This window comes from Cyprinodon tularosa, unplaced genomic scaffold (genome assembly GCF_016077235.1).
Source record: "Cyprinodon tularosa strain WSP-4 unplaced genomic scaffold, ASM1607723v1 ctg1508, whole genome shotgun sequence".
NCBI lineage: Eukaryota > Metazoa > Chordata > Actinopteri > Cyprinodontiformes > Cyprinodontidae > Cyprinodon > Cyprinodon tularosa.
The window spans coordinates 1-27,903 of NW_024038341.1; the positions used below are offsets into that span (position 1 = coordinate 1).

Here is a 27,903-nt window from a genome sequence, read left to right on the forward strand (position 1 = left end):
ATAAATAAATAAAATGTTTAATTCCTCTTTAATAAATAAATAGAATGTTTAATTCCTCTTTAATAAATAAATAGAATGTATAATTCCTCTTTAATAATTCACTTTAAAAACTTTTCAGATGCCTGACTGAAATGTTAAATTTGAAAAATGCTGCTTTTCTATTTCAGTGACTTTCTGCTCCTACAGACCAGAGGGTTCAGCCCCACAGCATGATAGCGCCCCCTCCGTGCCTGATGGTTGGTGCAGGGCATGGATTGGACGTGTGCCGCCTGCTCGGGGTTTCTCCACCATACTGACGTGGTTTAAGGTGACAGTTTGACCTGAAGTCTCGTTCTGTTGCTCCTTCAATATATTCTGAATTTTTCATTGATGCTGATTTTTTGTTTCAGGTATAAAATCAGCATCAAACGTTTGGTGGCCTCGTGGCGACCTGCCATTAACTGACTAACTGATCAGTTTAGCCGCGTTTGGGAGGCTGCTCACATGACGCCATCAGGCAGGTGGTCCCAGACTCACAGGCTTCCAGACATCTGCTGGCTAGAAAATCTACTCTAGAAGTAAACCGGAGCAGATCTATCAACCTGCAGGAGGGAAGCCTGGCCTGCTGCTGACCTTTGACCTGTCTGCTGTCTCTCAGGTTTGAGGATGTTCTGGATCATGGAGGATCCGTCTTTCTGCTGAAGGATGGAGTCGCCTGAGGAGGACTGCGTGTCCCCAGAGTCCACCGTGACGTCCCTGCTGTCCAGCTCTGGGCGCCTGAGGAGCAGCCTGCAGCCGCCTGAGCTCAGCAGAACCTTCCAATATGGAGAGCAGGTTCTCCTCTGACGCTTCATGCAGACACCGGCTGCTTCTGCCTGATGGTTCTGAACATGCAAACTCTGCCTGGTTGCAGATCTACGATTCCGCCTCTGCGGCGCTGGAAGCCTACATCGCAGATTTTGATGGCAGCTGCCAAAGGTGCCGGACGGTAACTGGACCCCTGGTTCTGGCCACGCCGAGGAAACCCAGAGCGGTCCGGCCCAGAAACAGGGACGGTAAGATCCGAGCCGCTGCGTAAATACGGGTTCTGCTGATGTAAGCGGACTGAGCTGGAGGTCCGGTTCTGTTTGGGGCTGGAAACAGGATGTTCTGATCGGGGGGGTTCTGTTTCATCCGCAGTCCTCAGGGAGCGTCTGACGGAACGGGAGCTGGACTTCCTGAACCTCCCCGTCAGCTCGCCCCGTCATCGCCAGAACCGAGACCGGGTCTCCATGACGACAGACGAGCTGCTGGCCATCCCGTTCGACGGCTCCATGCCCATCACCCACACCTCTGCCTTCATGCAAGGTCCGGCTCACATCCAGAACCAGAGGCAGTAGAACTCTGGTTGATGGGAATCAAACCGTGCTCTCTGTCCTCAGGTCTGCTGTCCCGCTCAGGAACGTCCCAAATGTTCCACCCCTCCACCCAAGCTCAGCTCAGCAGCAGCCGTGTCGCCCCGAAGCCCCTGGACCGGACCCTGGACCAGAACTGTCCCCCTGCCGGTAGCTCCAGGTTAGTCTCCTCAGATCAGCTGAAATGTGTGGATGTCCAGAATCCTTAATGATCTGAACCGGATCACAGCCAGAACTTTAAGGTCCACATCGTGGACCCAAAGATCTCTGACCTGCAGCTGAGGCTACCGTCTCCCCCATCCTGGTTTTTTCAGTCTGGTTCATGATCTGCAGCATAATTAGAGATGGTCCCAGTTCTGGAGGTCCAGGACCCAGAACTGTAATCCTGCTGCAGGGACAGATTCACAGGAAGAGGAGAGAGGCAGCACAGGCTGGGGGGGGGGACCAATGATGGAGGACTGATCAGTTCTTCTAAGGATGGATGGATGGATGGATGGATGATGGATGGATGGATGGATGGATGATGGATGGATGATGGATGGATGATGGATGGATGATGGATGGATGGATGGATGGATGGATGATGGATGGATGATGGATGGATGGATTGATGGATGGATGATGGATGATGGATGGATGGATGGATGGATGGATGATGGATGGATGGATGATGGATGGATGATGGATGGATGGATGATGGATGATGGATGGATGGATGGATGGATGATGGATGGATGGATGGATGATGGATGATGGATGGATGGATGATGGATGGATGATGGATGGATGATGGATGGATGGATGATGGATGGATGATGGATGATGGATGGATGGATGGATGATGGATGATGGATGGATGGATGATGGATGGATGGATGATGGATGGATGGATGATGGATGGATGGATGGATGGATGGATGATGGATGGATGATGGATGGATGGATGATGGATGGATGGATGATGGATGGATGGATGATGGATGATGGATGGATGATGGATGGATGGATGATGGATGATGGATGGATGGATGGATGGATGATGGATGGATGATGGATGGATGGATGGATGATGGATGGATGATGGATGGATGATGGATGGATGATGATGGATGGATGGATGATGGATGGATGATGGATGGATGGATGATGGATGGATGATGGATGGATGGATGATGGATGGATGATGGATGGATGGATGATGGATGGATGGATGGATGGATGATGGATGGATGATGGATGATGGATGGATGATGGATGATGGATGGATGATGGATGATGGATGGATGATGGATGGATGGATGATGGATGATGGATGGATGATGGATGATGGATGGATGGATGATGGATGGATGGATGATGGATGGATGGATGGATGATGGATGGATGGATGATGGATGGATGGATGATGGATGGATGGATGGATGGATGATGGATGGATGATGGATGGATGGATGATGGATGGATGGATGATGGATGGATGGATGATGGATGGATGATGGATGGATGATGGATGGATGGATGGATGATGGATGGATGATGGATGGATGATGGATGGATGGATGATGGATGATGGATGGATGATGGATGGATGGATGATGATGGATGATGATGGATGGATGATGGATGGATGGATGATGGATGATGGATGGATGGATGGATGATGATGGATGGATGATGGATGGATGATGGATGGGTGATGGATGATGGATGATGGATGGATGGATGATGGATGGATGGATGGATGGATGATGGATGGATGGATGATGGATGGATGGATGGATGATGGATGGATGGATGATGGATGGATGGATGGATGATGGATGGATGGATGATGGATGGATGGATGATGGATGATGGATGATGGATGGATGATGGATGGATGATGGATGGATGATGGATGGATGATGGATGGATGATGGATGGATGGATGGATGATGGATGGATGATGGATGGATGGATGATGGATGGATGGATGATGGATGGATGATGGATGGATGGATGGATGATGGATGGATGGATGGATGATGGATGGATGGATGATGGATGGATGGATGATGGATGGATGATGGATGGATGATGGATGGATGGATGGATGATGGATGGATGGATGGATGATGGATGGATGGATGATGGATGGATGGATGGATGATGGATGGATGGATGATGGATGGATGGATGATGGATGGATGGATGATGGATGGATGGATGATGGATGGATGATGGATGGATGATGATGGATGGATGATGGATGGATGGATGATGGATGATGGATGGATGATGGATGGATGGATGATGATGGATGGATGATGGATGGATGATGGATGGATGATGGATGGATGGATGATGGATGGATGGATGATGGATGGATGGATGATGGATGGATGGATGATGGATGGATGATGGATGGATGGATGATGGATGGATGGATGGATGATGGATGGATGGATGGATGGATGATGGATGGATGGATGATGGATGGATGGATGATGGATGGATGGATGGATGATGGATGGATGGATGGATGATGGATGGATGGATGGATGATGGATGGATGGATGATGGATGGATGGATGATGGATGGATGATGGATGGATGATGGATGGATGGATGATGGATGGATGATGGATGGATGGATGGATGATGGATGGATGGATGGATGATGGATGGATGGATGATGGATGGATGGATGATGGATGGATGGATGATGGATGGATGGATGATGGATGGATGATGGATGATGGATGGATGGAACAGGAGTTGGTCCATAGAGGAGAACCTGTTCCAGTCCGGTCCAGGATCTTGATCCACCTCCTTGTTTCTCATGGTTCTGTTTTTTCTGAACTGGATCCGGCTTTGAACTAAACGGGTCGGTTCTGGTATTCTTGTTCAAACAGAACTGGTCAGAACAGGTCAGAACTGGTCAGAACAGGTCAGAACAGGTCGGAACAGGTCAGAACTGGTCAGGTGATCCTTTGCTTGTCTTTTCTATGCCCTGTCCTCCAGGCACAGAGGAGAACCGGAGTCGGACCCGTCGGTGGACAGAGGTTCTGTAGGTGTTCTCCTGGGCTCATTAATGCTCCTCTGGGTTCAGAGTTTCTGTCCTAACCGTACTTGTCTCCTCAGTCTCCTCTGACAGCTGCAGATCTCCACCTCCCCCACTGGTTGACCAGCAACAAGGCCCACATGGACGGTTCTGAGATCAGCAGCCTGCCGGACCTGCAGTACCCGGCCTGGGTGCGGCACTGCAGCGTCAGCGACCCGGAGCTGCGGGACCAGCCAGGTATGAACCCTACTGCCCAACTAGTTAGTAGAACCTGGTTCAGCTGGTTCCAGAACACCTTCAAACATCTGAAGATTCTTCATAGCTGCTTTAAAGGAGCTCCAAACCGGACAGAACCGGTTCATTAAGCCGAACATGGATGAAGGTTCTTATTCCCTCCACACGCCTCAGCCTCTGTTCCTGATGCAGAACTACAGCTGGTTTCCAAAGCAGCCTGCGGCCACAAGGTGGCGCCAGGAGACCTCACAGGAAATGGAAGGAGAAAGAGTGATGGATCCATCTTCTCCCACTAGGTCCTTGTCAGGGTTGCGATGGGGGGCGGAGCCTATCTCCGGCAGTCTATAGGTCTAATCTCAGGACATTTCTGACACATGCAGGCGTGATGAGATCACAATGATTCCACTTCCTCTTTCGGTTGAATCCTGCTGGCGTCTGAAATCCAACGCAAAGCAAACAACACAAACAATTTCCATCAAACCACCAAAAGCCTTTTTTACCGTAGAAATGCAGCGTGCTGCGTTGGCGAGCAAACGCTAGATTTCCCTGGAATGAGGCACGCAGTGACATCACATGGCGTTTAGAGCGGTTTGCTCCATTTTCTTCACCCGAAGTGTATAAAAGAACGGAGAACATGCAGAACATGCGGAGAACACACGGAAAAACACTCAGCAAACACATGGAAAACACTCTGAGAACACTTGGAGAACTCATGGAGCCACAGGAGGGAATAAATCCATCAAGGCCCGTTTCGGCTCCCATCTGGTTTTGTCTCGGTACCATCTGACCTTCCAGAGGATCTCAGGGATGTTTTGGGTCCATATGAGGGGATCTAGGGGGGTTTAGATGGTCTGTGTCTCCAGTAGAACCGGTCCAGAACCTAGCGCCTCTTCCTGTTTCCTCAGATGTTCCAGGAGGTGAAGATCCAGGCTGGACGGAGGCTGAGGAACCACAGGCTGGACCCAGACAGGTGGGCCGGAGGATGGAGAGGTTCTGAGATGTTGGAGCTGCTGCTGGTGCTGAAGCTCAGATGGTTCTGATCCGGTCTTCAAATGTTCTGTTCAGGTCGGAGGTGAGGAGACGCTCCGGGCTCTGAGGCTCCAGCTGGCCCAGCAGATTTCTGCCATGGCTGCAGGAGGGACGGGTTCTGACGAGCCGGCGGCTTGGTTCAGAGGTAGAACCGGGTCGCTGGCTCTGCTGCCCGGTAACAGGATGGAGGCGCTGATCCAAAAGGCCGATCAGGTGCTGGACTCGCTGAGTTCTGGAGGAGCAGAACGTTCTGCAGGTCAAGGTGAGCCTTTCCCTCAGTCACATTAGAACGGATCAGAACCGGGTTGAAAAAAAACCAAGAACTTGTTGAGTTTCTGGGTTTATGTCTGACCCGGTTCTGACCCGGCGGGCCGTCAGAGCCCAGAACCAGTAGCCTGACGTAGTCCGACTCCATTCTAGTCAGAATGAGTCTGATGCTGCTCCATAGAGCTGCACTCAATTGGATAGACCTACAACCAATCAGAGCAACGGAGTGTGTGACGTATGTTAAGCGACGCATAGTTGTTGTCCACAAAAATCAAAGCGTGCAGTTTCACGCCCAGAATAAGAAAATGAGACTTGATCGCGTTTCTCTGTTCCTCTTTTAAAATTAATTTGCTGTCGATATCTTCTAGAACAGACCTAATAGCAGAATCTACTCACCTCAACTCTCCAGCGGCAGCCATTGTTGTTGTCACCCAAGCGCACTTTGGTCACATGGTTGATTACGTTGCTGTTGATCATCTGTCCATCATCGTATAAAGCCCGCCCTGACAATTTGATTGGATCGCCTGACAGTGGGCGATAATACTCGCGCTACTATGGAGCAATGCCAGACCGAACTTCCCGACCTCAAACGTTGTGGGCGGGACTAAGTTCGGAATGGCACCCAGGCTACAGAACCAGGTGAAGCAGCAGGAAATGTGACCCAGCCTTTAAACCTTTGCTCTCTCTTTCAGCAGCGTCTGTCGGCACGGATGACCTGCCGCTCTCCTGGTCTCGGCGCCATCGGCCCGATCAGAACTTTCCCGCTCTAACCCGGCCATGTCGGACCTTCACAGCAGCAGCTGAGCTGGAGGCTGGTCAGAACCACCAGGATACCAAGGTTCCTCCTCTATGGTCTCCTCTGCTGGTTCTGGTTGATCTTTAGATGTTTTTAGATCTTCAGGTTTTATTCGTCTTTTAGTTTGAAACACAAAGACATTTATTTTGGAGCAGCTCTCTGGTCCCTTTCATCTTTTTAAAAGTGCAGCCTTGAAAGATCGTTAAAAAATATATATAAAAACATTAATATAAACATGACTGTATATTTACAGTTCTAACATTTTCTTTTTTTTAAATATAATGATAAAATATAATAAATATAATAAAATCCAATAACCCATTTTACAATCATTCCTCAGTGTGATGGCGGTGGGGAAGAAGCTGCTGCAGAACCTGCTGGTCCTGCATTGAATGAAGCCTCTTCCCAGAGGGCAGCAGGGAGAACAGTCCTTTGTGTGTGGGGGGGGGGGGGGGGGGGGGTCATTGATGATGTCACGGGACACGCAGCGCTGGGATGAAATGTCTTTAATGGAGGGCAGAGGAGCCCCCATGATCCTCTCTGCTGTTCTCACCTTCTTCCAGTCTGAGGCGCTGCAGCCTCCACACCACACAGTGAGACAGCTGCTCAGAACGCTCTCTATGGGGGGGGGGGCAGAACACTCTCTATGGTGCTTCTGGAGAAGGTGGGGAGGATGGGGGGGGGGGGCAGGAAGTCCAAGCGCTTCTGGGCCCTTTGGACCAGTGAGGTGGTGTTTCCAGTCCAGGTGAGGGTATCTGTGATGAAGGACGTCTCCATTTATCCAGGGTGGCTGGTCGGCCGGGTGGTGATGCTCTTAGTGATGCTGACGTCCTCAATGCCTTGGCTGATGGAGGCTGACAGTCATGGCAGACTCATCAATATTTAATAAGTTATCAGATGTTCCAGTCAGAGCGTTTAAAACAGTCATGGAGTGCCTCCTTAGCTTCGCAGGTAGCCCCCCTCTGGGGCCTCTCCTTAGCTTCGCAGGTAGCCCCCCTCTGCAGCCTCTCCTTAGCTTCGCAGGTAGCCCCCCTCTGGGGCCTCTCCTTAGCTTCGCAGGTAGCCCCCCTCTGCAGCCTCTCCTTAGCTTCGCAGGTAGCCCCCCTCTGGGGCCTCTCCTTAGCTTCGCAGGTAGCCCCCCTCTGCAGCCTCTCCTTAGCTTCGCAGGTAGCCCCCCTCTGCAGCCTCGCCTTAGCTTCGCAGGTAGCCCCCCTCTGCAGCCTCTCCTTAGCTTCGCAGGTAGCCCCCCTCTGCAGCCTCGCCTTAGCTTCGCAGGTAGCCCCCCTCTGGGGCCTCTCCTTAGCTTCGCAGGTAGCCCCCCTCTGCGGCCTCTCCTTAGCTTCACAGGTAGCCCCCCTCTGCAGCCTCGCCTTAGCTTCGCAGGTAGCCCCCCTCTGCAGCCTCTCCTTAGCTTCGCAGGTAGCCCCCCTCTGCGGCCTCGCCTTAGCTTCGCAGGTAGCCCCCCTCTGCGGCCTCTCCTTAGCTTCGCAGGTAGCCCCCCTCTGCAGCCTCTCCTTAGCTTCGCAGGTAGCCCCCCTCTGCGGCCTCTCCTTAGCTTCGCAGGTAGCCCCCCTCTGCGGCCTCTCCTTAGCTTCGCAGGTAGCCCCCCTCTGCAGCCTCTCCTTAGCTTCGCAGGTAGCCCCTCTCTGCGGCCTCGCCTTAGCTTCGCAGGTAGCCCCCCTCTGCGGCCTCTCCTTAGCTTCGCAGGTAGCCCCCCTCTGCAGCCTCTCCTTAGCTTCACAGGTAGCCCCCCTCTGCAGCCTCGCCTTAGCTTCGCAGGTAGCCCCCCTCTGGGGCCTCTCCTTAGCTTCGCAGGTAGCCCCCCTCTGCAGCCTCTCCTTAGCTTCGCAGGTAGCCCCCCTCTGCAGCCGTTGGCGATCATAGATGCAGGTTTGTTGTCTGGTCTGTATCACATTTAGCTGCATATTATGTGAACTTATAGAAACTGTCTAGAGGAGCCGTTCTTGGCCGCTGCTTCGGAGCGCCGCCATGGCAACCTAAAAACCTGATAATCCATCAACCTGATGGACGATAACGTGAGAAAAACCTGAGATGGAGACGTCAGGGAGGGAGGGGGGGAGGAAGGGGAGGAAGGAGGACAAAACGCAAGACGGAGGAGGAGAAAACTCTCTGGATTTGTTCAATTTTAGAGAGGACCCGGTCTACCTGAACTGGGTCCTGCAAGGACCCGGTCTACCTGAACTGGGTCCTGCAAGGACCCGGTCTACCTGAACTGGGTCCTGCAAGGACCCGGTCTACCTGAACTGGGTCCTGCATAGACCCGGTCTACCTGAACTGGGTCCTGCAAGGACCCGGTCTACCTGAACTGTGTCCTGCAAGGACCCGGTCTACCTGAACTGGGTCCTGCATGGACCCGGTCTACCTGAACTGGGTCCTGCAAGGACCCGGTCTACCTGAACTGGGTCCTGCATAGACCCGGTCTACCTGAACTGGGTCCTGCAAGGACCCGGTCTACCTGAACTGGGTCCTGCATAGACCCGGTCTACCTGAACTGCGTCCTGCATAGACCCGGTCTACCTGAACTGGGTCCTGCATAGACCCGGTCTACCTGAACTGGGTCCTGCATAGACCTGGTCTACCTGAACTGGGTCCTGCATAGACCTGGTCTACCTGAACTGGGTCCTGCATAGACCTGGTCTACCTGAACTGGGTCCTGCATAGACCCGGTCTACCTGAACTGGGTCCTGCATAGACCTGGTCTACCTGAACTGGGTCCTGCATAGACCTGGTCTACCTGAACTGGGTCCTGCATGGACCCGGTCCACCTGAACTGTTCTTTGAAGTCTATGTAAATGAGGAGAACGGAAGAGTTTACCCTCGGCTCACACCGACTCCGGTCTTGCCGTTGCGGTGCGGTGGGTGCGGCGCCGCAGTGATTCCAAGTCATTAAAAAGACGTAAACCTCTCTCACCGGCTGCTGAGCTGTCCGGCTGCGGTTACCGAGACACTCCGGCGCTGCAGAAAATTCCGCAAGAAAGCTATCCTTGCGGCGTGCCGGAGCCCTCCGCAACAAGCTCTCGCAAATATCCTTATTTGGGCCGTGTTATCGCGTGAAGTTACTTGAACTCAAGTGAACTTCTGTTCTCGCGAGTTAAATCTCCGGACCTGTTGCCAGAGCCGCAGAGCCGCACCGCACCGTAGTCAAAAGGGCGGTGTGAGAGGGGGTGTGCGGGAGTTGCGGTCTCCGTCGGCTCGGTAACCGCACCGGAGCCAGTGTGAGCAAGGGGTAAGGCTGTGGATTCAAACAGGTCCAGCCTTCCACGGCTTTTACAGCCATACACTCTGTTCCCTAGCAACCGTTACAGTTGACTCACAGCAGGAAACGGATGGATGCTGAACTCTCTAGATGTAAACTGGTGGTAAACCAGACCAGGAGGAGAGATAAAATGTTCTGGTTCCTCTTCCAGATCCTCGGACACGGAAACAGCAGCTGGAAGCAGCCTGGACCACTGGAGGCTATGAAACAGCTGCTGTTCAGGTTGGAGGCTGTGGAGGCGGAGCTTCAGAGGCGGCCAGTCGGCATCGACTGTCTAAAGACGCCAGAGAAAGAGGTGCAGTCACCCGGCCTGGACCCGCCCAGCACCAGAACCTCTTCAGAGAGCAAAGCTTGCTCCAGGTGTTCAGTTCTGACTCTGATCTAACCTTCTGTGTTTCAGGCAGTCGAAGGTGAAGCAGATCTGCAGAGTTTTCCAGGCAGTCCGTCCCTGCAGAGGTAATTACAGGTCAGAACCCTGACCTCCGTTTGGGCTCTAGGTCCAAAGCTCAAGTTGCTCTGGTGGAGCCAACCGCCTGGGCCATCGGTGACTGAACCGCCCGGCTGATCGGTGACCGAACCGCCCGGCCCCTCGGTGACCGAACCGCCCGGCCCTTCGCTGACCGAACCGCCCGGCCCCTCGGGGACCGAACCGCCCGGCCCTTCGCTGACCGAACCGCCCGGCCCCTCGGTGACCGAACCGCCCGGCCCCTCGGGGACCGAACCGCCCGGCCCCTCGGTTAGAACTAACATCACAAATCCTCTTCCTCATAGTCTGGGAGTCCTTCCTGTGTTTTTTCATCTGTCCTGCTCTGAGGAGAGGTTTCCATCGGGCCGCTCTGCCATAAGGCCTCGACTGGTGGAGGGCTGCAGTGAGATTAGACTTTCTGGAACTTTCTCCCTCCTGCATGTCTGGAGCTCAGTCAGTGATCTTTGGCTTCTTCTTTACCTCTTTCACTGTTGCTCAGGTTGGCTGGTCGGCCAGGTCTAGGAAGAGTTCTGCTCGTCTCAAACTTCTTCCTCTGAAGGATGATGGAGCCACTGAGCTCTAAGAAACCTCGAGTGCTGCAGAAACTTTTTAACCTTTGTTAACTCTGGCAAGATCTGAGCCTCCACACACACACACACACACACACACACACACACACACATGTTGTGTCACAATATCCTTGTGGGGACCTTCCATTGACTTCCATTCATTTCCCACTAATTTATATGGCCTAACCCTAACCATTACCGACCCATACCTATCCCTAAACCTAACCTAAACTCAATTCACACCTTAGTCCTAAACCTAACCCCCACCCCAAGAAGAGAAACTTTCCTTATGGGGACCAGTTGTTGTACCTAAGTACCTATGAGTCCCCAAAATGTAGCATATTACTAGGAAATTGTCCCCACCAGGTATTAAAGACATGGCCACACACACACACACACCCAGTTAAATAAACGGAGGTCGATGGATTTCACCCAGTGGGCGCTTTATGTTTTTCTGTTTTTAAAGAGAACAGTTCATCATTCGGCCTTTACTGCTTGGTAATCAGCCCTGTTCTGATCTGGACAGTTTTTCTCTCTTATCTGTGAAGGTCCTGTCAGGGTCAAAACAAACACTGTGGTTAAACGTTTAACAATAACAAACCTTGAGAAATATTCTGGCTTTTTATGTAGCCTAGCAAACCAGCCCCACCTGCCAGCGGCCAGAATCATCTTTGCCTGTGAGTGGTCTAGCCTCCATCAATGCCCCGGCCCTAGAACTGGTGGGCCAATCACAACGCGGAGATGTGTTTTGAATGTCTGGATGCAAAGCAGGCGGGGTTTGATGGCGGGACGACAAAGCTGCACGTCACAGCAGCAGCTTCTAATGAAGCGCTCCATTGAAAGTTAAAACTTCTCTTTCTGTTGTTCAATAAAAGGACGTTTTAAGATCATTTTAGGCAAGAAAATTATACTTTAAAGCGTCACTATATGGTCCATTTACCGCGTGATTAAAAAAACTATTTCTAAAGTTGAGAGGACCGCGACAACCATTGTAGCTACGAGGCTAACGGCAACCAGGGCCAACGGCGGCCCCTCTGCAGCGGCCAGGGCCAACGGCGGCCCCCTCTGCACTAGATTACACATTTAATCTCTCTGTTAGTCTGGTTTATCAGGATCGTTTTTATGGGAATAAAAAGGTCATTTTCTGTGAAGCTGTGGAGAGCCTCTGCACCCCCCCACCTCCAGGAGGTCCAGATTTCTCTTACAGCAGATGAAACTTCATGAAGGATCATTTTTGTCCAACTTTGGCTTTAATTGTCCTTTAAGGTTCTAGAGAAGCAGTTCAGAGAACAAAGACGTCTGATTTGCTTCCTGGATGTTTGTTGATGTTCCAGAGCTCTGCATCACCTGAAGCGTCTGAAGCTGCTGGTGGAAGAACCTGGACAGGAACGCAGACGGAGGGATGAGGAGAAGGATGAAGATGAAGGACGTTACTCCTCCTCCACTGAACGGCTGCTGAGCAGGATGGGTGCAGCTCCTGATGAGACGGGGAAGGAGCTGGAACAGCAGCTCACACAGGAGGAGAAACATCTGGAGAAGAACGGTTTTAGTTTCAGGATTGTGAAGACAGACTGAGGACAGAAGAGCAGGACAAGTCCTGGTGAAGGTTCTAGAACATCTAAAGGTTTATTCTAATAAATAAGAAGGTTTCAGAACATCTGGAGGTTTATTCTAATAAATAAGAAGGTTCCAGAACATCTGGGGTTTTGTTTCTAATAAATAAGAAGGTTTCAGAACATCTGGAGGTTTATTCTAATATATAAGAAGGTCCAGAACATCTGGAGGTTTATTCTAATATATAAGAAGGTCCCAGAACATCTGGAGGTTTATTCTAATAAATAAGAAGATTCCAGAACATCTGGGGTTTTGTTTCTAATAAATAAGAAGGTTCCAGAACATCTGGAGGTTTATTCTAATAAATAAGAAGGTCCCAGAACATCTGGGGTTTTGTTTCTATAGATGTTCTGACATCTGGGGTTTGTTTTAATAAATAAGAAGGTTCCAGAACATCTGGAGGTTTATTCTAATAAATAAGAAGGTTCCAGAACATCTGGAGGTTTATTCTAATAAATAGAGGTTCTTAGAACATCTGGGGCTTTTCTTTTCTAATAAATAAGAAGGTTCCAGAACATCTGGGGTTGTTTTTTTTCTAATAACGAAGGTTCCAGAACATCTGGGGTTTTTTTTCTATAAGAAGGTTCCAGAACATCTGGAGGTTTATTCTAATAAATAAGAGAGGTTCTAGAACATCTGGGGTTTTTTTTTCTAATAAGAAGGTTCCAGAACATCTGGAGGTTTATTCTAATAAATAAGAAGGTTCTAGAACATCTGGGGTTTTTTTTCTAATAAATAAGAAGGGTTCCAGAACATCTGGAGGTTTATTCTAATAAATAAGAAGGTTCCAGAACATCTGGAGGTTTATTCTAATAAATAAGAAGGTTCCAGAACATCTGGGGTTTTTTTTTCTAATAAGAAGGTTCCAGAACATCTGGAGGTTTATTCTAATAAATAAGAAGGTTCTAGAACATCTGGGTTTTTTTTTCTAATAAATAAGAAGGTTCCAGAACATCTGGAGGTTTATTCTAATAAATAAGAAGGTCCCAGAACATCTGGGGTTTTGTTTCTAATAAATAAGAAGGTTCCAGAACATCTGGAGGTTTATTCTAATAAATAAGAAGGTTCTAGAACATCTGGGGTTTTTTTTCTAATAAATAAGAAGGTTCCAGAACATCTGGAGGTTTATTCTAATAAATAAGAAGGTTCCAGAACATCTGGAGGTTTATTCTAATAAATAAGAAGGTTCCAGAACATCTGGGGTTTTTTTTTCTAATAAGAAGGTTCCAGAACATCTGGAGGTTTATTCTAATAAATAAGAAGGTTCTAGAACATCTGGGTTTTTTTTTCTAATAAATAAGAAGGTTCCAGAACATCTGGAGGTTTATTCTAATAAATAAGAAGGTCCCAGAACATCTGGAGGTTTATTCTAATAAATAAGAAGGTTCCAGAACATCTGGGGTTTTGTTTCTAATAAATAAGAAGGTTCCAGAACATCTGGGGGTTTATTCTAATAAATGAGAAGGTCCCAGAACATCTGGAGGTTTATTCTAATAAATAAGAAGGTTCCAGAACATCTGGGGTTTTGTTTCTAATAAATAAGAAGGTTCCAGAACATCTGGAGGTTTATTCTAATAAATAAGAAGGTCCCAGAACATCTGGAGGTTTATTCTAATAAATAAGAAGGTTCCAGAACATCTGGAGGTTTATTCTAATAAGAAGGTTCCAGAACATCTGGGGTTTTGTTTCTAATAAATAAGAAGGTCCCAGGACATCTGGAGGTTTATTCTAATAAATAAGAAGGTTCCAGAACATCTGGGGTTTTGTTTCTAATAAATAAGAAGGTTCCAGAACATCTGGAGGTTTATTCTAATAAATAAGAAGGTTCCAGAACATCTGGGGTTTTGTTTCTAATAAATAAGAAGGTTCCAGAACATCTGGAGGTTTATTCTAATAAGAAGGTTCCAGAACATCTGGGGTTTTGTTTCTAATAAATAAGAAGGTCCCAGGACATCTGGAGGTTTATTCTAATAAATAAGAAGGTTCCAGAACATCTGGAGGTTTATTCTAATAAATAAGAAGGTTCTAGAACATCTGGGTTTTTTTTCTAATAAATAAGAAGGTTCCAGAACATCTGGAAAGGAACAAACAAGCCTGTAGGTTCATCGATGGAGGATCTGCTGACTGAGAGCTGAGCAGCAGAATGAAAGGAGCAGGAAAACCAAGCAGGGAAATAAATCAGAGCTGGAAATGATGAGGTTGGAATGTTAGAAAAGGAAAACTCAAAAATCATTTAATCTGAAATCATTCAATGAAACCTCCTGATGGAGGCCAGGATCAACATCTGCTGTAAATATTGAGTTCTCCATCAACCAACCAACGTTCTGCCTATTACTTCCCACCCTCACCTGTGCTGTCTATCATCCCTTCATCCGCTCTCAATCAGAGCTAAACATCCAGATGTTAACGGGTGAATTCAGAGCCAAACATCCAGATGTTAACGGATGAATTCAGAGCCAAACATCCAGATATTAACGGATGAATTCAGAGCCAAACATCCAGATGTTAACGGATGAATTCGGATCCAAACATCCAGATTTTAACGGGTGAATTCAGAGCCAAACATCCAGATGTTAACGGATGAATTCGGAGCCAAACATCCAGATGTTAACGGGTGAATTCAGATCCAAACATCCAGATGTTAACGGGTGACTTCAGAGCCAAACATCCAGATGTTAACGGGTGAATTCAGAGCCAAACATCCAGATGATAACGGATGAATTCGGATCCAAACATCCAGATGTTAACGGGTGAATTCGGAGCCAAACATCCAGATGTCAACGGGTGAATTTGGATCAAAACATCCAGATGTTAACGGGTGAATTCAGAGCCAAACATCCAGATGTTAACGGATGAATTCAGAGCCAAACATCCACATGATAACGGATGAATTCGGATCCAAACATCCACATGATAACGGATGAATTCGGATCCAAACATCCACATGATAACGGATGAATTCGGATCCAAACATCCAGATGTTAACGGATGAATTTGGATCAAAACATCCAGGTGTTAACGGGTGAATTCAGAGCCAAACATCCAGATGTTAACGGATGAATTCAGAGCCAAACATCCAGATGTTAACGGATGAATTCGGATCCAAACATCCAGATGTTAACGGGTGAATTCAGAGCCAAACATCCAGATGTTAACGGATGAATTCAGAGCCAAACATCCAGATGTTAACGGGTGAATTCAGATCCAAACATCCAGATGTTAACGGGTGAATTCAGAACCAAACATCCAGATGTTAACGGGTGAATTCAGAGCCAAACATCCACATGATAACGGATGAATTCGGATCCAAACATCCAGATGTTAATGGATGAATTCAGAGCCAAACATCCAGATGTTAACGGATGAATTCAGAGCCAAACATCCAGATGTTAACGGGTGAATTCAGAGCCAAATATCCAGATGTTAACGGGTGAATTCAGAGCCAAACATCCAGATGTTAACGGGTGAATTCAGAGCCAAACATCCAGATGTTAACGGATGAATCCGGAGCCAAACATCCAGATGTTAACGGGTGAATTCAGATCCAAACATCCAGATGTTAACGGGTGACTTCAGAGCCAAACATCCAGATGTTAACGGGTGAATTCAGAGCCAAACATCCAGATGATAACGGATGAATTCGGATCAATAAACATCCAGATGTTAACGGGTGAATTCGGAGCCAAACATCCAGATGTCAACGGGTGAATTTGGATCAAAACATCCAGATGTTAACGGGTGAATTCAGAGCCAAACATCCAGATGTTAACGGATGAATTCAGAGCCAAACATCCACATGATAACGGATGAATTCGGATCCAAACATCCACATGATAACGGATGAATTCGGATCCAAACATCCACATGATAACGGATGAATTCAGATCCAAACATCCAGATGTTAACGGATGAATTTGGATCAAAACATCCAGGTGTTAACGGGTGAATTCAGAGCCAAACATCCAGATGTTAACGGATGAATTCAGAGCCAAACATCCAGATGTTAACGGATGAATTCGGATCCAAACATCCAGATGTTAACGGGTGAATTCAGAGCCAAACATCCAGATGTTAACGGATGAATTCAGAGCCAAACATCCAGATGTTAACGGGTGAATTCAGATCCAAACATCCAGATGTTAACGGGTGAATTCAGAACCAAACATCCAGATGTTAACGGGTGAATTCAGAGCCAAACATCCACATGATAACGGATGAATTCGGATCCAAACATCCAGATGTTAATGGATGAATTCAGAGCCAAACATCCAGATGTTAACGGATGAATTCAGAGCCAAACATCCAGATGTTAACGGGTGAATTCAGAGCCAAACATCCAGATGTTAACGGGTGAATTCAGAGCCAAACATCCAGATATTAACGGGTGAATTCAGAGCCAAACATCCAGATGTTAACGGATGAATTCAGAGCCAAACATCCAGATGTTAACGGATGAATTCGGATCCAAACATCCAGATGTTAACGGGTGAATTCAGAGCCAAACATCCACGTACTAACGGATGAATTCGGATCCAAACATCCAGATGTTAATGGATGAATTCAGAGCCAAACATCCAGATGTTAATGGATGAATTCAGAGCCAAACATCCAGATGTTAACGGGTGAATTCAGATCCAAACATCCAGATGTTAACGGGTGAATTCAGAGCCAAACATCCAGATGTTAACGGGTGAATTCAGAGCCAAACATCCACATGATAACAGATGAATTCGGATCCAAACATCCAGATGTTAATGGATGAATTCAGAGCCAAACATCCAGATGTTAACGGGTGAATTCAGAGCCAAACATCCACATGATAACGGATGAATTCGGATCCAAACATCCAGATGTTAACGGATGAATTCAGAGCCAAACATCCAGATGTTAACGGATGAATTCAGAGCCAAACATCCAGATGTTAACGGATGAATTCAGAGCCAAACATCCAGATGTTAACGGATGAATTCAGAGCCAAACATCCAGATGTTAACGGATGAATTCGGATCCAAACATCCAGATGTTAACGGGTGAATTCAGATCCAAACATCCAGATGTTAACGGGTGAATTCAGAGCCAAACATCCAGATGTTAACGGATGAATTCGGATCCAAACATCCAGATGTTAATGGATGAATTCAGAGCCAAACATCCAGATGTTAATGGATGAATTCAGAGCCAAACATCCAGATGTTAACGGATGAATTCGGATCCAAACATCCACATGATAACGGATGAATTCGGATCCAAACATCCAGATGTCAATGGATGAATTCAGAGCCAAACATCCAGATGTTAATGGATGAATTCAGAGCCAAAACATCCAGATGTTAACGGGTGAATTCAGAGCCAAACATCCAGATGTTAACGGATGAATTCAGAGCCAAACATCCAGATGTTAAGGGATGAATTCGGATCCAAACATCCAGATGTTAACGGGTGAATTCAGAGCCAAACATCCAGATGTTAACGGGTGAATTCAGAGCCAAACATCCAGATGTTAACGGGTGAATTCAGAGCCAAACATCCAGATGTTAACGGATGAATTCGGATCCAAACATCCAGATGTTAAAGGGCGAATTCAGAGCCAAACATCCAGATGATAACGGATCTATTCGGATCCAAACATCCAGATGTTAAGGGATGAATTCGGATCCAAACATCCAGATGTTAACGGGTGAATTCAGAGCCAAACATCCAGATGTTAACGGATGAATTCGGATCCAAACATCCAGATGTTAACGGGTGAATTCAGAGCCAAACATCCAGATGTTAACGGATGAATTCGGATCCAAACATCCAGATGTTAAGGGATGAATTCGGATCCAAACATCCAGATGTTAACGGGTGAATCCAGAGCCAAACATCCAGATGTTAACGGGTGAATCCAGAGCCAAACATCCAGATGTTAACGGATGAATTCAGAGCCAAACATCCAGATGTTAACGGATGAATTCGGATCCAAACATCCAGATGTTAACGGGCGAATTCAGAGCCAAACATCCAGATGTTAACGGATGAATTCGGATCCAAACATCCAGATGTTAACGGGTGAATTCAGAGCCAAACATCCAGATGTTAACGGATGAATTCGGATCCAAACATCCAGATGTTAAGGGATGAATTCGGATCCAAACATCCAGATGTTAATGGGTGAATTCAGAGCCAAACATCCAGATGTTAACGGGTGAATCCAGAGCCAAACATCCAGATGTTAACGGATGAATTCAGAGCCAAACATCCAGATGTTAACGGATGAATTCGGATCCAAACATCCAGATGTTAACGGGCGAATTCAGAGCCAAACATCCAGATGATAACGGATCTATTCGGATCCAAACATCCAGATGTTAACGGGTGAATTCAGAGCCAAACATCCAGATGATAACGGATGAATTCGGATCCAAACATCCAGATGTTAACGGGTGAATTCAGAGCCAAACATCCAGATATTAACGGATGAATTCGGATCCAAACATCCAGATGTTAACGGGTGAATTCAGAGCCAAACATCCAGATGTTAATGGATGAATTCAGAGCCAAACATCCAGATGTTAATGGATGAATTCAGAGCCAAACATCCAGATGTTAACGGGTGAATTCAGAGCCAAACATCCAGATGTTAATGGATGAATTCAGAGCCAAACATCCAGATGTTAATGGATGAATTCAGAGCCAAACATCCAGATGTTAACGGGTGAATTCAGAGCCAAACATCCAGATGTTAACGGGTGAATTTGGAGCCAAACATCCAGATGTTAACGGGTGAATTCAGAGCCAAACATCCAGATGTTAACGGGCGAATCCAGAGCCAAACATCCAGATGTTAATGGATGAATTCAGAGCCAAACATCCAGATGTTAACGGGTGAATTCGGAGCCAAACATCCAGATGTTAACGGGTGAATTCAGAGCCAAACATCCAGATGTTAACGGGCGAATCCAGAGCCAAACATCAGGATTCAGTGTGAGAGCAAAGCCAAGGAGGGACATGAAGGAAAGTCTGAGCGTTAGAGGAGCTTTGCAGAACAACCATCCATTTTCTGTTCCACATCTTATTTCTCTATTCTTTGGACCAACCAATGAAACCAGAGGCCCCTGGATCCCCACATGCCAGCTGCAGGGGGAGGGACCCAGAGTTGTGGCATCTAGAATTGTAGAGCTGCAGAATATAGAATGATGCAGCCTGATAAAATGGATGATTGCTTCTAAGGAACAGATGAGGTCATTTAGGGGGACACTACCAGCTGACTGATGGATCTAAACTCCTACATCAGTCTGGAGGAGAACGAGTTCCTACCTGAGAGACGATTAGAGACAGGAGGAAGATGGAGGATGAGGAGTTTGACCCTGAATCGATCAATGAATCATTTGTCTCCCAGTGGAACCAGTGAAGTGTTTTGGATGGTTTTGTGGGCAGCTCTACCTTCACAGACTGCTGATCATCATCATCCTCATAGAAATATTTTCCTTTATTCTTAATCATGGATCTAAAATCAGATCAAGGATGAATATTCTGAACCAGGCGGTTCGGCTTCCTAATGGGTCCCAGTTTGATGCAGCAGCTGATGCTGGCTTCCCTCCAGAGTCTCTGCTGGGGTGGAAGCTGCATCCCTGACGGCCAATCAGAGTGAGCCGCTCCTCCCAGCAGCTTCTGCCTGACCTGAGATCAGCAGAAGCACCATCAGGTCAGATCCAGGCTGTCCTGAAGCTCTACAGACTGAGAAGGAGCCCAGAGGTGTGATCTAGAACATCTATCCTACCTTCTCTCTGCTCCAGGCAGAACCCACAGCTCCCAGCTGCTGCTGGTCCATAGTGGAGCTGGACAACTGGAAGCTGGTTTCTGCTGGAGGCTCCTGAGGGCTCCACAGCCTGCTGATGTTTTTCTGTCTAGAATAGAATACAATTCAACCTTATTGTCATTCCACTGTCACAAAGCAACGACATCCACTCTGCATTTAACCCTTCTCCTTAGGGAGCAGTGGACTGCCATTGTGCAGTTCCTGGGGAGCAGTGCTGGGGTGAGGGTCTTGCTCAGGGACCCAGAGTGGCAGTCTGTGGGGATCGAACCGGGAATTAGCAACCTTCTCAGAGCACAAGTGTACTGCTCTAACCACTAGGCTCTAACCACTAGGCTCTAACCACTAGGCTCTAACCACTAAGCTCTAACTACTAAGCTCTAACCTCTAGGCTCTAACCACTAGGCTCTAACCACTAAGCTCTAACCACTAAGCTCTAACCTCTAGGCTCTAACCTCTAGGCTCTAACCTCTAGGCTCTAACCTCTAGGCTCTAACCACTAGGCTCTAACCTCTAGGCTCTAACCACTAGGCTCTAACTTCTAGGCTCTAACCACTAGGCTCTAACCTCTATGCTCTAACCACTAGGCTCTAATCTCTAGGCTCTGACCTCTAGACTCTAACCATTAGGCTCTAACCACTAGGCTCTAACCACTAAGCTCTAACCTCTAGGCTCTAACCACTAGGCTCTAACCACTAGGCTCTAACCACTAGGCTCTAACCACTAAGCTCTAACCACTAGGCTCTAACCACTAGGCTCTAACCACTAGGCTCTAATCTCTAGGCTCTGACCTCTAGACTCTAACCATTAGGCTCTAACCACTAGGCTCTAACCACTAGGCTCTAACCTCTAGGCTCTAACCACTAGGCTCTAACCACTAGGCTCTAACCACTAGGCTCTAACCACTAAGCTCTAACCACTAGGCTCTAACCACTAGGCTCTAACCACTAGGCTCTAACCTCTAGCCTCTAACCACTAGGCTCTAACCTCTATGCTCTAACCACTAGGCACTAATCTCTAGGCTCTGACCTCTAGACTCTAACCACTAGGCTCTAATCTCTAGGCTCTAACCACTAGGCTCTAACCACTAGGCTCTAACCACTAGGCTCTAACCACTAGGCTCTGACCTCTAGGCTCTAACCTCTAGGCTCTAATCTCTAGGCTCTACCCTCTAGGCTCTAACCTCTAGGCTCTAATCTCTAGGCTCTAACCACTAGGCTCTAACCACTAGGCTCTAACCTCTAGGCTCTAACCACTAGGCTCTAACCACTAGGCTCTAACCACTAGGCTCTAACTTCTAGGCTCTAACCACTAGGCTCTAACCACTAGGCTCTAACTTCTAGGCTCTAACTTCTAGGCTCTAACCTCTAGGCTCTAACATCTAGGCTCTACCCTCTAGGCTCTAACATCTAGGCTCTAACCACTAGGCTCTAACTTCTAGGCTCTAACATCTAGACTCTACCCTCTAGGCTCTAACATCTAGACTCTAACCTCTAGACTCTACCCTCTAGGCTCTAACCTCTAGGCTCTAACTTCTAGGCTCTAACATCTAGACTCTACCCTCTAGGCTCTAACATCTAGACTCTAACCTCTAGACTCTACCCTCTAGGCTCTAATCTCTAGGCTCTAACTTCTAGGCTCTAACCTCTAGGCTCTAATATCTAGGCTCTAACCACTAGGCTCTAACCACTAGGCTCTAACCTCTAGGCTCTAACCACTAGGCTCTAACCACTAGACTCTACCCTCTAGGCTCTAACCTCTAGGCTCTAACTTCTAGGCTCTACCCTCTAGGCTCTAACATCTAGGCTCTAACCACTATGCTCTAACCTCTAGGCTCTAACTTCTAGGCTCTAACATCTAGACTCTACCCTCTAGGCTCTAACATCTAGACTCTAACCTCTAGACTCTACCCTCTAGGCTCTAACCTCTAGGCTCTAACATCTAGGCTCTAACTTCTAGGCTCTAACCTCTAGGCTCTAACATCTAGGCTCTACCCTCTAGGCTCTAACATCTAGACTCTAACCACTAGGCTCTACCCACTAGACTCTACCCTCTAGGCTCTACCCACTAGACTCTACCCTCTAGGCTCTAACCTCTAGGCTCTAACTTCTAGGCTCTACCCTCTAGGCTCTAACATCTAGGCTCTAACCACTAGGCTCTAACCTCTAGGCTCTAACTTCTAGGCTCTAACATCTAGACTCTACCCTCTAGGCTCTAACATCTAGACTCTAACCTCTAGACTCTACCCTCTAGGCTCTAACCTCTAGGCTCTAACATCTAGGCTCTAACTTCTAGGCTCTAACCTCTAGGCTCTAACATCTAGGCTCTACCCTCTAGGCTCTAACATCTAGACTCTAACCACTAGGCTCTACCCACTAGACTCTACCCTCTAGGCTCTACCCACTAGACTCTACCCTCTAGGCTCTAACATCTAGACTCTACCCACTAGACTCTACCCACTAGGCTCTACCCTCTAGGCTCTAACATCAAGGCTCTACCCTCTAGGCTCTAACATCTAGACTCTACCCACTAGACTCTACCCACTAGGCTCTACCTTCTAGGCTCTAACATCTAGACTCTACCCTCTAGGCTCTAACATCTAGACTCTACCCACTAGGCTCTACCTTCTAGGCTCTAACATCTAGGCTCTACCCTATAGGCTCTAACATCTAGACTCTACCCACTAGACTCTACCCTCTAGGCTCTAACATCTAGACTCTACCCACTAGACTCTACCCACTAGGCTCTACCCTCTAGGCTCTAACATCTAGGCTCTACCCACTAGACTCTACCCTCTAGGCTCTACCCACTAGACTCTACCCTCTAGGCTCTAACATCTAGACTCTACCCACTAGACTCTACCCACTAGGCTCTACCCTCTAGGCTCTAACATCTAGGCTCTACCCTCTAGGCTCTAACATCTAGACTCTACCCACTAGACTCTACCCACTAGACTCTACCCTCTAGGCTCTACCCACTAGACTCTACCCTCTAGGCTCTAACATCTAGACTCTACCCACTAGACTCTACCCACTAGGCTCTACCTTCTAGGCTCTAACATCTAGACTCTACCCTCTAGGCTCTAACATCTAGACTCTAACGTCTAGACTCTACCCTCTAGGCTCTAACCTCTAGGCTCTAACATCTAGGCTCTAACTTCTAGGCTCTAACCTCTAGGCTCTAACATCTAGGCTCTACCCTCTAACATCTAGACTCTAACCACTAGGCTCTACCCACTAGACTCTACACTCTAGGCTCTACCCACTAGACTCTACCCACTAGGCTCTACCCTCTAGGCTCTAACATCTAGGCTCTACCCTCTAGGCTCTAACATCTAGACTCTAACCACTAGGCTCTACCCACTAGACTCTACCCTCTAGGCTCTAACATCTAGACTCTACCCTCTAGGCTCTAACATCTAGACTCTACCCTCTAGGCTCTAACATCTAGACTCTACCCTCTAGGCTCTAACATCTAGGCTCTACCCTCTAGACTCTAACCTCTAGGCTCTAACCTCTAGGCTCTAACATCTAGACTCTACCCTCTAGGCTCTAACCTCTAGGCTCTAACCTCTAGGCTCTAACATCTAGACTCTAACCACTAGGCTCTACCCACTAGACTCTACCCTCTAGGCTCTACCCACTAGACTCTACCCACTAGGCTCTACCCTCTAGGCTCTAACATCTAGGCTCTACCCTCTAGGCTCTAACATCTAGACTCTAACCACTAGGCTCTACCCACTAGACTCTACCCTCTAGGCTCTAACATCTAGACTCTACCCTCTAGGCTCTAACATCTAGACTCTACCCTCTAGACTCTAACATCTAGACTCTACCCTCTAGACTCTAACCTCTAGGCTCTAACCTCTAGGCTCTAACATCTAGACTCTACCCTCTAGACTCTAACATCTAGACTCTACCCTCTAGACTCTAACATCTAGACTCTACCCTCTAGACTCTAACCTCTAGGCTCTAACCTCTAGGCTCTAACATCTAGACTCTACCCTCTAGGCTCTAACATCTAGACTCTACCCTCTAGACTCTAACATCTAGACTCTACCCTCTAGGCTCTACCCACTAGGCTCTACCCTCTAGGCTCTAACATCTAGACTCTAACATCTAGGCTCTACCCTCTAGGCTCTAACATCTAGGCTCTAACCTCTAGGCTCTAACTTCTAGACTCTAACATCTAGGCTCTACCCTCTAGGCTCTAACATCTAGGCTCTAACCTCTAGGCTCTAACTTCTAGGCTCTAACCTCTAGGCTCTAACATCTAGACTCTACCCTCTAGGCTCTACCCACTAGGCTCTACCCTCTAGGCTCTAACATCTAGACTCTAACCACTAGGCTCTACCCACTAGACTCTACCCTCTAGGCTCTAACATCTAGACTCTACCCTCTAGGCTCTAACATCTAGACTCTACCCTCTAGGCTCTAACATCTAGACTCTACCCTCTAGGCTCTAACATCTAGGCTCTACCCTCTAGGCTCTAACATCTAGACTCTAACCACTAGGCTCTACCCACTAGACTCTACCCTCTAGGCTCTAACATCTAGACTCTACCCTCTAGGCTCTAACATCTAGACTCTACCCTCTAGACTCTAACATCTAGACTCTACCCTCTAGACTCTAACCTCTAGGCTCTAACCTCTAGGCTCTAACATCTAGACTCTACCCTCTAGACTCTAACATCTAGACTCTACCCTCTAGACTCTAACATCTAGACTCTACCCTCTAGACTCTAACCTCTAGGCTCTAACCTCTAGGCTCTAACATCTAGACTCTACCCTCTAGGCTCTAACATCTAGACTCTACCCTCTAGACTCTAACATCTAGACTCTACCCTCTAGACTCTAACCTCTAGGCTCTAACCTCTAGGCTCTAACCTCTAGGCTCTAACCTCTAGACTCTACCCTCTAGACTCTACCCTCTAGGCTCTACCCACTAGGCTCTACCCTCTAGGCTCTAACATCTAGACTCTAACATCTAGGCTCTACCCTCTAGGCTCTAACATCTAGGCTCTAACCTCTAGGCTCTAACTTCTAGGCTCTAACCTCTAGGCTCTAACATCTAGACTCTACCCTCTAGGCTCTACCCACTAGGCTCTACCCTCTAGGCTCTAACATCTAGACTCTAACCACTAGGCTCTAACATCTAGACTCTACCCTCTAGGCTCTAACATCTAGACTCTACCCTCTAGGCTCTAACATCTAGGCTCTACCCTCTAGGCTCTAACATCTAGACTCTAACCACTAGGCTCTACCCACTAGACTCTACCCTCTAGGCTCTAACATCTAGACTCTACCCTCTAGGCTCTAACATCTAGACTCTACCCTCTAGACTCTAACATCTAGACTCTACCCTCTAGACTCTAACCTCTAGGCTCTAACCTCTAGGCTCTAACATCTAGACTCTACCCTCTAGACTCTAACATCTAGACTCTACCCTCTAGACTCTAACATCTAGACTCTACCCTCTAGACTCTAACCTCTAGGCTCTAACCTCTAGGCTCTAACATCTAGACTCTACCCTCTAGGCTCTAACATCTAGACTCTACCCTCTAGACTCTAACATCTAGACTCTACCCTCTAGACTCTAACCTCTAGGCTCTAACCTCTAGGCTCTAACCTCTAGGCTCTAACCTCTAGACTCTACCCTCTAGACTCTACCCTCTAGGCTCTACCCACTAGGCTCTACCCTCTAGGCTCTAACATCTAGACTCTAACATCTAGGCTCTACCCTCTAGGCTCTAACATCTAGGCTCTAACCTCTAGGCTCTAACTTCTAGGCTCTAACCTCTAGGCTCTAACATCTAGACTCTACCCTCTAGGCTCTACCCACTAGGCTCTACCCTCTAGGCTCTAACATCTAGACTCTAACCACTAGGCTCTACCCACTAGACTCTACCCTCTAGGCTCTAACATCTAGACTCTACCCTCTAAGCTCTAACATCTAGACTCTACCATCTAGGCTCTAACATCTAGACTCTACCCTCTAGGCTCTAACATCTAGGCTCTACCCTCTAGGCTCTAACATCTAGACTCTAACCACTAGGCTCTACCCACTAGACTCTACCCTCTAGGCTCTAACATCTAGACTCTACCCTCTAGGCTCTAACATCTAGACTCTACCCTCTAGACTCTAACATCTAGACTCTACCCTCTAGACTCTAACCTCTAGGCTCTAACCTCTAGGCTCTAACATCTAGACTCTACCCTCTAGACTCTAACATCTAGACTCTACCCTCTAGACTCTAACATCTAGACTCTACCCTCTAGACTCTAACCTCTAGGCTCTAACCTCTAGGCTCTAACATCTAGACTCTACCCTCTAGGCTCTAACATCTAGACTCTACCCTCTAGACTCTAACATCTAGACTCTACCCTCTAGACTCTAACCTCTAGGCTCTAACCTCTAGGCTCTAACCTCTAGGCTCTAACCTCTAGACTCTACCCTCTAGGCTCTACCCACTAGGCTCTACCCTCTAGGCTCTAACATCTAGACTCTAACATCTAGGCTCTACCCTCTAGGCTCTAACATCTAGGCTCTAACCTCTAGACTCTACCCTCTAGGCTCTACCCACTAGGCTCTACCCTCTAGGCTCTAACATCTAGACTCTACCCTCTAGGCTCTACCCACTAGGCTCTACCCTCTAGGCTCTAACTTCTAGGCTCTACCCTCTAGACTCTAACATCTAGACTCTAACATCTAGACTCTACCCTCTAGACTCTAACCTCTAGGCTCTAACCTCTAGGCTCTAACATCTAGACTCTAACCTCTAGGCTCTCTCACCCGTCTGCAGAAGCTCTTTGGTGGAAGCTTCTCCTTGGGTTTCTCCTGGATGGGATCCGGTTCTGGAAGGTTCTGGATTCGCTGTCTCTGTAAGTGGAGGAGAGCTTTGCTCCTCAGAGCTGCCTGGTGTTTCTCCTCCAGCTGCCTCAGCGCCTCCTGGGAGTTCTCCAGATGTTCCTGCAGCTGCCTGCGTTCCCTAAGGAGACTCCTTTTCTGCTCCCAGACCTTCTGCTGCTGCAGCCGACGGAAACGGATCTCGCTCTGCATTCTGACCAAGATCTGCTCCGCCTCCAGCACCTCCTCCCTGTGCAGCCGGCTGTCCCTGCCGACGGCCTCCAGCTCCTCCAGGAGGAGCCGCCTGTGGGTCCAGGCGTCTGGGATGAAGGTCCGAGCCGAGCCGTACCACTCCACCTCAAAGCTGCTGGCAGCGCGGCTCAGACCCAGCCTGCATAGGAGGTTCCTCAGAGCGTCATCCATGGACTCTAGAACCTCCGGGTTCCTGCTGGGTTCCTCCTCTTTCTCCTCCTTCCTCTCCTCTTCCTCCTTCGCTCTGTCTCTTCCTGCCAACATTTTCTGCTACTTGTTTACACATCGCTATGGAAACACCTTCACATGTTCATTGCTTACTCTGTCACCATGGCAACG

At 47.9% G+C, this 27,903-nt stretch overlaps 2 protein-coding genes across 5 annotated transcripts; one reads left to right on the forward strand and one right to left on the reverse strand.

Annotated features, from left to right (window-relative positions):
• Positions 1 to 146: 146 nt before the first annotated feature.
• On the forward strand, positions 147 to 12,749 carry cunh18orf54 (chromosome unknown C18orf54 homolog). 3 transcript variants are annotated; one of them, XM_038279534.1, is made up of 14 exons: positions 147 to 307; positions 390 to 557; positions 638 to 813; positions 893 to 1,034; positions 1,159 to 1,326; positions 1,401 to 1,533; positions 4,377 to 4,422; positions 4,497 to 4,653; positions 5,556 to 5,620; positions 5,716 to 5,941; positions 6,639 to 6,784; positions 10,171 to 10,314; positions 10,420 to 10,475; positions 12,389 to 12,749. In XM_038279534.1, the coding sequence occupies exons 3-14, from the start codon at positions 685 to 687 to the stop codon at positions 12,627 to 12,629; spliced, it is 1,653 nt and encodes a 550-aa protein (XP_038135462.1). In that variant the 5' UTR covers positions 147 to 307; positions 390 to 557; positions 638 to 684; the 3' UTR covers positions 12,630 to 12,749. The 3 variants fall into 3 exon arrangements, with proteins under 3 accessions (XP_038135462.1, XP_038135463.1, XP_038135464.1); XM_038279535.1 differs by having other exon boundaries at positions 6,642 to 6,784; XM_038279536.1 differs by having other exon boundaries at positions 10,420 to 10,485; positions 12,389 to 12,522.
• Positions 12,750 to 19,906: 7,157 nt separating this feature from the next.
• LOC119779754 (flagellar WD repeat-containing protein Pf20-like) lies at positions 19,907 to 27,895 on the reverse strand. 2 transcript variants are annotated; one of them, XM_038279532.1, is made up of 3 exons: positions 27,259 to 27,895; positions 20,431 to 20,553; positions 19,907 to 20,330 (listed from the first exon to the last, which is right to left on the reverse strand). In XM_038279532.1, exons 1-3 carry the CDS (start codon positions 27,826 to 27,828, stop codon positions 20,169 to 20,171), a joined length of 855 nt encoding a protein of 284 aa, XP_038135460.1. In that variant the 5' UTR covers positions 27,829 to 27,895; the 3' UTR covers positions 19,907 to 20,168. The 2 variants fall into 2 exon arrangements, with proteins under 2 accessions (XP_038135460.1, XP_038135461.1); XM_038279533.1 differs by having other exon boundaries at positions 20,194 to 20,330; positions 20,431 to 20,557; positions 27,259 to 27,882.
• Positions 27,896 to 27,903: the final 8 nt, after the last annotated feature.

Bases quoted from the DNA above. Each gene is read 5' to 3' on its own strand.
- cunh18orf54 (XM_038279534.1), top strand. From the start codon at position 685: ATGGAGTCGCCTGAGGAGGACTGCGTGTCCCCAGAGTCCACCGTGACG. The intron at 1,327-1,400 runs GTCCGGCTCACA...CTCTGTCCTCAG, and splicing joins CACCTCTGCCTTCATGCAAG to GTCTGCTGTCCCGCTCAGGA. The intron at 5,621-5,715 runs GTGGGCCGGAGG...TGTTCTGTTCAG, and splicing joins CACAGGCTGGACCCAGACAG to GTCGGAGGTGAGGAGACGCT.
- LOC119779754 (XM_038279532.1), bottom strand. From the start codon at position 27,828: ATGTTGGCAGGAAGAGACAGAGCGAAGGAGGAAGAGGAGAGGAAGGAG. The intron at 20,554-27,258 runs GTGAGAGAGCCT...TATTCTAGACAG, and splicing joins CAAAGAGCTTCTGCAGACGG to AAAAACATCAGCAGGCTGTG. The intron at 20,331-20,430 runs GTAGGATAGATG...TGCTGATCTCAG, and splicing joins CTGCCTGGAGCAGAGAGAAG to GTCAGGCAGAAGCTGCTGGG.